Source organism: Lycium barbarum, chromosome 7 (genome assembly GCF_019175385.1).
Source record: "Lycium barbarum isolate Lr01 chromosome 7, ASM1917538v2, whole genome shotgun sequence".
NCBI lineage: Eukaryota > Viridiplantae > Streptophyta > Magnoliopsida > Solanales > Solanaceae > Lycium > Lycium barbarum.
Window position 1 is genome coordinate 123755515 of NC_083343.1, and position 10462 is coordinate 123765976.

General features: G+C 32.8%; 1 protein-coding gene across 22 annotated transcripts; it reads right to left on the bottom strand.

Annotated features, from left to right (window-relative positions):
• Nucleotides 1-213: 213 nt before the first annotated feature.
• Nucleotides 214-9804, bottom strand: LOC132604142 (uncharacterized). Of its 22 annotated transcripts, none has more exons than XR_009568660.1 (9): nucleotides 9675-9804; nucleotides 8667-8990; nucleotides 8508-8591; nucleotides 8285-8416; nucleotides 8118-8207; nucleotides 2388-2514; nucleotides 2048-2098; nucleotides 1154-1969; nucleotides 214-657 (listed from the first exon to the last, which is right to left on the bottom strand). XR_009568660.1 is itself a non-coding variant. In XM_060317496.1 (9 exons), the coding sequence occupies exons 1-8, from the start codon at nucleotides 8980-8982 to the stop codon at nucleotides 1159-1161; spliced, it is 924 nt and encodes a 307-aa protein (XP_060173479.1). In that variant the 5' UTR covers nucleotides 8983-9668; the 3' UTR covers nucleotides 214-582; nucleotides 1154-1158. The 22 variants fall into 22 exon arrangements, 4 of the variants coding, with proteins under 4 accessions (XP_060173479.1, XP_060173481.1, XP_060173480.1 ...); XR_009568661.1 differs by having other exon boundaries at nucleotides 9595-9684; XR_009568668.1 differs by lacking the exon at nucleotides 9675-9804 and having other exon boundaries at nucleotides 214-582; nucleotides 1154-1229; nucleotides 1928-1969; nucleotides 8667-9668.
• Between the last annotated feature and the right edge of the window lie 658 nt (nucleotides 9805-10462).

Consider the following 10462-nt stretch of genomic DNA (forward strand, 5'->3'; position numbering starts at 1 on the left):
CAAGAATGCCGTTTTCGTACCCCCAACTCTCACTTCTAAATAATAATAAAATAAATATAATACTAGCAAGGGAAGCCCGTGCATACCATGGTCATTTTGGTTTGTCAGCAGAGTGCGGAATCAATTACCAAATATTAAAGGAGATTTGGCTCATGAGAAGTTTAATAGAAACACTACTAAACTTCCAAATTTAAGATAAAGAACTAAGGATGATTCAGGATCTTCAATTCTTAAGATAAGATTGTTTATAATATATACAGTCTTCTTCTCATATATTTGTTGAGAAGTTCACAAAACCAAATGCAAGAATCAAAACAGTATATGCCACAATATGCATATATCAAGTCTTCAGATGCCCTGTATAAAGGATAAGGAAGTTGAGCTAAGTGATACGCAGCTTCAAAATTAGTTCGATCATATGATGTTGTAACCTTCTACTGTGAAATCTTTAGCTTTCCATAGCCAATCTCAGGCAGAATTTACATGTTGGCCACAAAAAGTGGGTTCGCCGGGATTAAGATTTTCAAGTTCATGCTTCAAAACTCTCTGAATTTCTAGTAGATATCGCCATGTTTTGTTGACCTGACAAATAAAAATGTTCCGTGTGTTTCAACATCATGACAATAATTTCCGATTGAGCAGATATCTACAACAAAGCTGTAAACAGTATCATTTCGATGAAATTATTATTACGCGTAACAAAGGAATGTAAAATTATTCTAGTATATCTTTACACAAACTTCAGTGTTGTAAAGACTAAATTTTGAAGTTTCAACATTACCAAGGTTGTGCATATTTGACAAATTAAATTGTAACAACTCATCGCAATTAGGATACAGTTATAAGGAAGAAAAAAAAAAAAAGGAGTGAAGAGTACAGCAGCTAAGTGCTGAAGATGAGTGAAGAAGCAGGTGAATAATTTTTGCTTTTCTTCTGATTAATATAGGGGGAAAAAAGGATTTTTGTAACAGCAATATTTTTTTTGTTTTGAACAGTAAATAAAAGAAGAGCTTGTTAGCAGCAACTCACACAAAGGAACAAAAGGATTAAGAAATAGATGATATATATCTAACCTTTTTTTCTCATTTCAACTGCATGGTATATCAATTTTTTATCAGATCACATAAATAATGAAGAGGTGAATTCCATGTACCTTGATCAAAGAGAAGACCTTATCAACTGTTCCTTTAGCATGGCCGACATTTCAATGTCCGATTGTCTTCCGGCAGCTACCTGATGGCAGACTGTGAAAGGAATTAAAGCCAGAGGCGAATCCAGAATTTAAATTTTATGGGTTCAATATTCTTAAAGTTAGAGGTTTATATCTACTATTTATTGCAATTTTAATAATTTTTTACACATAAATTTAGGCTTCGCGTCAAAAGTTTGGGGTTCAATTGAACCCCAAACTTATAAGCTAGATACGCCTCTCATTAAAGCAGTGGGAAACGTATTAGTTGGAGATAACAGTCAGTAAATAAAACCTCAAACAGTCAAACCTTTCATAAAAAAGTTGCTATCTTGGAAAATTCAGTACCTGAATTTTTATATGTATTCTTTTGTACTTTACATTTCCTTTACTATTTTGTTGATTTTTCATACTAATTCATATCTTGAAGAGTTTAGCTAAACTGGAAAAATCAGAAAAAGGGCACACATTTGAAGACAATCTTTTACCTTTTTTTGTTTTACAGATGGTTATGAGTAAACTGATACTGGAAATATCTTGGAGAGAGATTAATTATAAAATATATGACTTAACCTAAATATACGTCTTAGGAAATCGTATTAATTGTCTCATTCCAGTAATGGGATTCTAAACACAAAAATTTCTACAGTTGTCGAAGAAGTGCAAGAGGAGAAAATCATTGTATGAGGCGACAACTTGAACTTCGATGGGCACATCTGTTTCAGTATTATTAGAGACCTACCTGCAAGAGAACCGGCTGGAAGCACCTTGGATAAAGGCCTGAAAAGCAAAAAATGTTACAACAGCAAATAATGAAACATTAAATAGCAAAATCAAAATAGGATGGTCCAAACTTGCACTGTCCAATAATAACATGGAGCTGGAATATTTGAATGCCTCTTCTCATATCTGAAAATACACGTGTTAAAAAAAATCAGAAAGAGTGAATCAGCTAATGAATTTAAAGTGACCAGCTCTTGCCTCTGGTACTTGTTTATATAAATCAGCTAACGAATTTAAAGTGACCAGCTCTTTTTACGTGATCAAGCGAAAATCAGAATCAATGGAACTTGCACTTAAGGATGGTAACTCACAGCTATTGCATTGGCAGCTAGCCCTGCCCGCTCCCTCAGATGTTTATGGTAGTAATTCCCAAAGTAAAGAGAATGACAAGAGGAGCAAGAAATGCGAAACTCACGAAAACCATCCTATTCGACAACCAAAGCAAGGAAGAGGTCTGTCAAAGATTCCCAACTGATTGTCTTCCACATCTTTCAGGGGAAAATAGCTGTTACTGGGATGTTGTTTGGCATCTTGCAGGAGATCTGTATGCATAAAAATGACATAAGCAACCACTACTGGTCATAAACTTCAATACCAAGTGAGGCCAACAAACAATGGTTAGATTCAGTAGACTGCAGCAAACATAATCTATTACTGTATCTCCATTTATTTATTTTATCTTTAGAGTTCGACAAGCATAAATATTGCTAACAAATATATGAACTTAGAAATACTTCTTGAGGAAATACTTTTCTGAAGTCCTAATTCTGAATCTTATAGAGGTTAGGCTATTGAGATTCAATGCTCGAAACACGAAAAATGTATTCTTCAAGGGCTAAGAAGTCCAACATATAATGCCTAAAAGGCTATTGGGTCTTCATTAACTTTCAAGTAGGAGTACAATAGAAATAAATAATTGATCTTGAGCTTGATATAAAGTGTTGAAGCTTAGAAAAAGAAGTTCCATTACAGAATTCTATTTTCTTGAATTTAATCCTCAATTGTTGTATAGGAGCTAAGAAAGTGAGATGTAAACAAAAATGTATTCTTCAAGGGCTAAGAAGCTAAACATATAATGCCTAAAAGGCTATTGGGTCTTCATTAACTTTCAAGTAGGAGTACAATAGAAATAAATAATTGATCTTGAGCTTCATATAAAGTGTTGAAGCTTAGAAAAAGAAGTTCCATTACAGAATTCTATTTTCTTGAATTTAATCCTCAATTGTTGTATAGGAGCTAAGAAAGTGAGATGTCTTTACATCAGTGGTTCTAAATCATGTATTCAAAATAGTATTCAAGTCACCATCTAACTTATTATAACCAATGAGTTCTCTGAATGTCAAACAATGAGAACCTGGGCAAGTTTTTATGAAACCAGCAAAGTTCATCTTTCTTTCTTTTTTTTTTTTTCTATTTTGTAAAAAGACAAGGTCAGTGACTAAAGCAACTGGATTACATCTTAAATCAATCTCTGAAGAACCACATTAAAAGAAAGAACCAAAATTAAACAGACACAACATCAATTGGCTATATATATATATATATATATATATATATATATATATATATATATATATATTTACTTACAAAAAAAAAAAAGGTGCAATCTTGAAAAATTCTAGTTACCTGATCCTTTTCACTAACAACAACGAAATCATCAGAATCACCATCACCATCACTATCATTACCACTTCTATCATTATTCTCAACTTCAACTGGCTTATGTGGATGTACCTACGGGTGGGCATGAGTCAATGAAGAGGAATTTGTTACTCCGAAAGTTACATGGTGAGTGTATTTTGACAGAATGCTTTCCGAATGACCTCCTCATAAACTATATTATATGTAGAATGATCATCTCTATCTTGTGCCGTCGGTGGTCGTATTAGTATCTTTACATTTTTGGAATTTTTTGCTCTAGATAAAGCAACATAAAGTTGACCATGAGAGAATATAGGTTCACGTAAGTAAATTCCAACAAAATCTAACGTCTGGCCTTGAGCTTTGTTAATTGTCATAGCAAAACATAGTCGAAGGGAAAATTGTGTTCTTTTGAAAGCAACAGGTAACTTTTCATCTTGTGATGCTAATAGTGGTATTTTTGGAATGAATACATGTGTATTTTTAAAATCACCTGTGGCAATGGTAGCACTTATTACATGCGTCTTAAAATCATGCCATTTTAATCTTGTACCATTACATAATCCTTCGCGAGGATTTAAATTTCGCAATAATATAACTGGACAATTCTGTTTCAAAGTCAACTTGTAAAGAGGCAAATTAGGAGGGTTCAAGGTGTGTAAAAAAACTTCAAATTGGCATTGATCGCTTGGTTCTGTAGTTTCATCAATTGCAGTATATATTTTGGCATTGTTGGGAAGTTGATGTATAAGCATATCATTTATTTCGTTAACAAAATCATTCTTTGTAGTTAATATGACACGGGAAGTCATAGAAGATGGATTAGAAAAGAACGTACATAGATCAGGATAAGCAGCCTTGAGTAAAAGATTTAAAGATTGTGTTTCATTTGTAAAAGGGATAATAAAATTATGTGGAATTTCAACTTTGTTGTAGTTATTTGTTTTTTCCTGTCCATTTCCAATTCTCATTAAATATTCACAAAAAGCAGGGTCTTCTTTTGCGCGCATGTTTTCTGATAAACACATTTTTTCAAGATGATTCCATATATCAGAATATAATAAGCTTTCACAAATAAAGTCTTCTTTTTTTCCACTACGAACAACAAGAAGCGTTTGCCAAAAATCTCCTCCAAAAACTACAACTTTTCCCCCACAGAGTATATTTGTATTCATGAGATCTTTTAAAAGAATATCAAGAGCTTCAATCATTTTCTTTTTTGCCATTGAAACTTCATCCCAGACAATTAACTTTGAATCTTGAATTAGAGCTGCTAATGATGTTTGTTTACTAATATTACACGTAAAAGCCTCATCAATGTCAATAGGAATTTTGAAATGTGAATGAGCAGTTCGTCCTCCTGGTAGAATTGAAGCTGCAACACCGGAACTTGCCGTTGCTAAAGCTACAAAACCTTTTGATCTTATATTAGCTAATAGAGCTCGATATAGAAATGTTTTTCCAGTTCCTCCAGGGCCATCAATGAAAAATGCTCCTGATTTATTAGAATATCAAGAATTATATTAAATGCTCTTCTTTGTTCTAAGTTTAATTTCCTTTCTAACAGTAAATCTTCTTCACTTACTATTATATTTCTCTCAAAATGAACATCTTTTGCATCGTTAGTTGAAGTAGAAGGTATAATATTTTCAGAGATAAATTTATATTCATAAATATCATGTCCCATTGAGTGTAAAATTTCATTGATGTGATTCAAAACTAAATATCGAATATCTTTTGTTCCTATATTTGGAATTTTCCTGAAGTCTTTAGACATATATTCTTCAAATTTTTCCCATTATTCTCTTAGATTTGCCGGATTACAGTGAACCAATAATGTGGCAAATAAGCGTCTTAAACTATAAGGCATTTGATAACTCACAGCTTTAGACATACACTCAATTAAATTGTTATCACAATGTAGCAGGCCCATTATTTCTGCAGCCTCCCTAAATGTATCATAACATTTTCCATTAACTGTACGAAGATCTTCATATGATTTAGGTCCTCTTACATTCATCAATACTAGTCTTAGATAATATCTTTCTCCTTCAGTTGGATGACATGTTACAATCCTTCCAATGACAGTACCTCGTATTCTACGGGACCACATTTTGTCTGTTGGTGACCATACAAAGTACTCTGGGAACTCTTTATATAATAAATTGAGATGTTTAGCATGTTCATCAATTCTATTCATTACAAAAAATTCTGTTAACATTGTTTTCTTTGTCGTTGGATTATTTACAATTTGATGCACACTTTGGGTACTTTTAAAGGATACAAATTGTTGTCCCTTAAGGTGTAACTGAAGTTGGTATACACTTGGAGTCATTTCACTTATAGGAAAAGCACATAGACGCCATGTAGCCTCTGGTGGAGAGACCCATCTAGCAGATTGATATTCTTTTATTTCATCTATTTCGACATTTGTATCATGTACTGAAAATGCAATTTTATCATGACCATTACATATATATATTTGTATAGATATTTGACAACTTTAATGTCAGACCATATTTCAACGTTCAAATGGCAATTAAACTTACTGAGCAAAAAGGGATTATAAGGAACAACCCAAGAATTGTCAATTTTGTGTCCTTTAATTTCTAGAGGTGTCTCTATTTCTCGCCTTTTGTAAATAAGATATGAATTTTTTCTTTTGTTGTTGTTCTGAAAGTTCTTTAGGATACTTAAACTTGCAACATCCCTTTTTTTGCATGCAAGAACTTGAAGGATTTATAGAGCCACAAGATCCATGAATCATATGTTTGTCACAAGAGAATATAATGAGGGATCTTTATTGCAGTCAGGCAATTCAGCGCAAACAATTTTGTCATAAGCTTCTGGTGTTAATAGTTTGTCTCTATCCGTAAGTATAATAAGGAAATGAGCATGTGGTAGTCCACGTTTTTGAAATTCTATAGTATACATAAAAGCCGCAACCTTTCCAAAAATATTCCTTTTCAATATATCTGCTTTCAGCTCCTCTACTTTTGCTCTAAACACTCGGCTGATTATATCAGGTCTATTTTGAGCTTCATCTGTTGATAATAAATATTTTTTTATTTCAGGCCAAGAGGGATTGCACGTCATTGTCAAAAATATATCGGGTTTTCCATCATGTTGTACTAATGCAATAGCATCCATGTAACGACACCGCATATCTATTGGGCCACCTATGAAACTACCTGGAAGGAAACTTTTTTTCCCAATATTTGAAGCATCTCTTTCTCCTTGTCTTAACAAATCAATGATCCCTTGTAATATTGCAGTTCTGAATAAATCTTGATTAAATAAAAAGAAATCTAGTCTTTGTATCTCTACTTTTATGTATTGGTCAACAATGTGTTGTTGAAATACTCTTCCAGAATGTGAAGTTTCGTTGGGTTCGTTATCTCTAATTTGAAGTTTGTAACAATAATATTCACGGCAAGAAACAGTTTTTCTTTTCTTTTTTCCTTTTGTTAAAACATCATATTCCATATCAAGTAGTCCATCGATTGAAGTCATGTTTATTATACTTGGTAGTTGTTCATATTCACAGTAAATTTGATACTTAGAATTACTATAGCTTTTCGTAATTTTTTTATTACCGCAGTGCCATCCATTTTGACCGTATGGAAATAACAATGGATACTGTAATGCGTCATAACATCCGTAATAATAATTTACCACTTGACTTCTGTTAATATGAGTGTATATTCGAATATGTGGTGTTGAAATTCTGTCTGTTGTTTGGTCTTCTATCCATATTGCCCCAATTTCAGGTGCAGTCGGCAAGTTGTATGTTCTTTGATCTAAACCAGAATCTGACTTTAAGTGCAATGTAGAAGTCAGACAATTTTGGAACATCTATTAATGTTTTCAGAAAGATACAATATGGATTATCCTTTAGTATATTCATTAGTTTTTTGACAACTGTTTCGCTAAAATTATCTGATAAGCCCATTCGATTCCTCAGCTCATTTTCGTTATCATAAAAGTACAATTGTAAATTTTTTGCTTGTTGTTTTGTAGGAATTAAATCGTCAATAAAATGATACATTTGTCCCTGCACTCTAAATGTATATATACCAAGATCTCTTTGTGCTAGTTGTCTATCATATTTTACACCAAGAGAGGTGAATGCAAACATATTATTGTAGGCTCTATTGTAAGTACGAAAATGTTTAGATTCTTCAGAGTTGCCTAAATACAAATTTCGTAACTCCATAGGCATAAATACAAATTTCGTAACTCCATAGGCATTTGATGAGAAATCAATTTAATTGATCCGTTATCACAACAGAAACTTGGTGATTCATATTGGAACCTTTTTGCTCCACAAAATTAACAATCTGGAACTTCTTTTAGATATATGTAATTTTTTAGCAACAAGTCATCATTTTGTAAGTTAATTGCTAATTTTTTATTACCTGTACATGGTAAATTATGATAAGGTTACAGAAAGAAACATTAGTATGACATAATGAGATTATATTCTTACTGGATAAATACATACCTCTATTTGCAGTAGCCGTTGGGGTTGGTAAATTTGTTGCATTAATGCTGGACGGATCGCTACCTGATGTTGATCCTAATATTGCAACAACTGATGTTAGACAGGGTAATTGATCTGTAAAGTGAGTAATATAGGCGGAATACTTGAGGTGTTACTTTTGGACTCACCAACTTCAAAGACGGAGACGCAACTAATCATATTATTCTCTTTATCGACAGTATTTGGTCTATTTGCAGTAGCTGCTGGAGTTGGTAAATTTGTTGCATTAATGCAAGACGGACCGCTACCTGATGCTGATCCTAATATTGCACAGCTGATGTTAGACAGGGTAATTGAACTGTAAAGTAAGTAGTATAGGCGGAATACTTGAGGTGTTAGTTTTGGACTCACCAACTTCAACGACGGAGAGGCAACTAATCATATTATTCTCTTTATCGACAGTATTTGGCACATTTGTAGTTCGAGAAGCATTACCTAACAAATGAAAGGAATTGAAGATTAACTTTAATGATATAAATCAATGTGTGCACCATAGTATACTTTTCTCACCTTCTTCAGAAGTTAACAAAGAATCAACAATTATAAGACCAGGCTGTCTTTGAGTTTGGGTAGCAACTTCCGTCGAGGATAATGTATTAGTTGAATGATAACTAAGTCTTTGCTTTTTTAATTCAGCTCTTTTAGCTCGCAATTGTGACAAAAAGGATTGTTTTCTCTCAGGTGACATTAGTGCATATCTGGTGCGGCGTCTCAAATTTCTATCAGCTCGTCGTTGTTCCTTAATCTCTTGAGCTTTACGCGCCGCAATATCTTCGTTTGTGGACATTTTTTGTTCCAAATATTTGTTACGCACATAGTATAACATTCAAAAAACTAAAACAAAGAATTAATTAGTTGATGAAGCAAAGCCAATTTAAACCCATCAGAACGACAATGATGGAAGGTCTTTCTCACTAAAATGGTTTCAGTGCTACAAAAATTTGGATTGGCATTCACCAACCGCGACTGTCTATTTGCTGTTTTCGAGCATGCAAGAGTGAAACAGATCAAATTTATTGACATACGGGTAAAAATTCAGTAACAAATCACCAAATCTATTATTAAATTAACACATTTTCCATCAAAATAAGAGGAAAAAACAACACCAAGTAGAAATTCCAACAACCTCAAATTTCTACGCGCAATAAAATAAAAATCATATACCAAGAATCGTACAAGGAATTCACAAGTCAGAAATCAGCAAATTGACTCAACAAAGCAGTGGAACTGAATCCCTAAAAATGGAAATGGAGAGGAGAAAAATAATTGGTACTATTTGCTAATGAATAAAGGGGGGGGGGGGGGGGGGGGCGCATGTATGTATGTTTGTATATTTTGGAGAAGGAAGCCGACATATCTGTAAAAATTCAGTGACAAATCACAAAAACTAATATTAAATTTACAAATTTTTCATCAAAAGAAGAGGGGAAAACAATACCCAGTAGAAAATAGCTATTCCATTTTCGAGAATTGGACGCACTGAAGATAAGAGAGTGGGAAAAGAAGAAGAAAACTTACTGGAGCTCAGCAATTGAAGGAGCAATTAAGAAGCCAGAAGCAGATAAGTACAAGTGAGAGGGAGTAGATTTGTTGGTAGAATAGATTCTAGAACTCCTGGAACGTTGAAAAAGATCTTACATTTGTTTAAAGCAGCGTATTTCAGTTTTAAATTTGACATAAAACGTCGAAATTACAACTTTGCCCTCAGGTGCTGTGCTTTTTATGGTACACTTGATGGTGCTTGTTGTACAAACCTTTAGTGCAGTGTTCGTACCTGCACCACGCTTATATAAAAAATAAATATAACTAAGACGGTTTATGCTCGTGCTGCGTACGGACCCAACACTTTAGATTATAGTGCATCTATGTGTATGTAATTGTCTTTGAATAGTGATTATATATATATTTATATATATATAGAGAGAGAGGGTATATGTTATGTTTAAAGCATGATTAATATAACATTGTAGTTTGTGCTTCGTATCTAAAATTTTATTATATTAATGCTTGTTACGAATACAAAATCGGCAAATTTATTAATATTTTTTAAAAGAGAAGACTTGTTGTAGAAATTAATTTTTTATCTAAACGAAGAAATACTATTTTTTAATTGTTGGTAAATATTCTCGATTTAGCTCATTTTACTTGTCATGTTGTCTTTTGCATTAAATTCTATCTTATTTTAAAATATAAATATTTTAAGTATATTTAGTGAACATAATAACTTGATTTTGTCAATATGGAATACTATGTTCAAAACACGATTAATATAACATTGTAATTTGTACTCCGTATTTAAAACTATA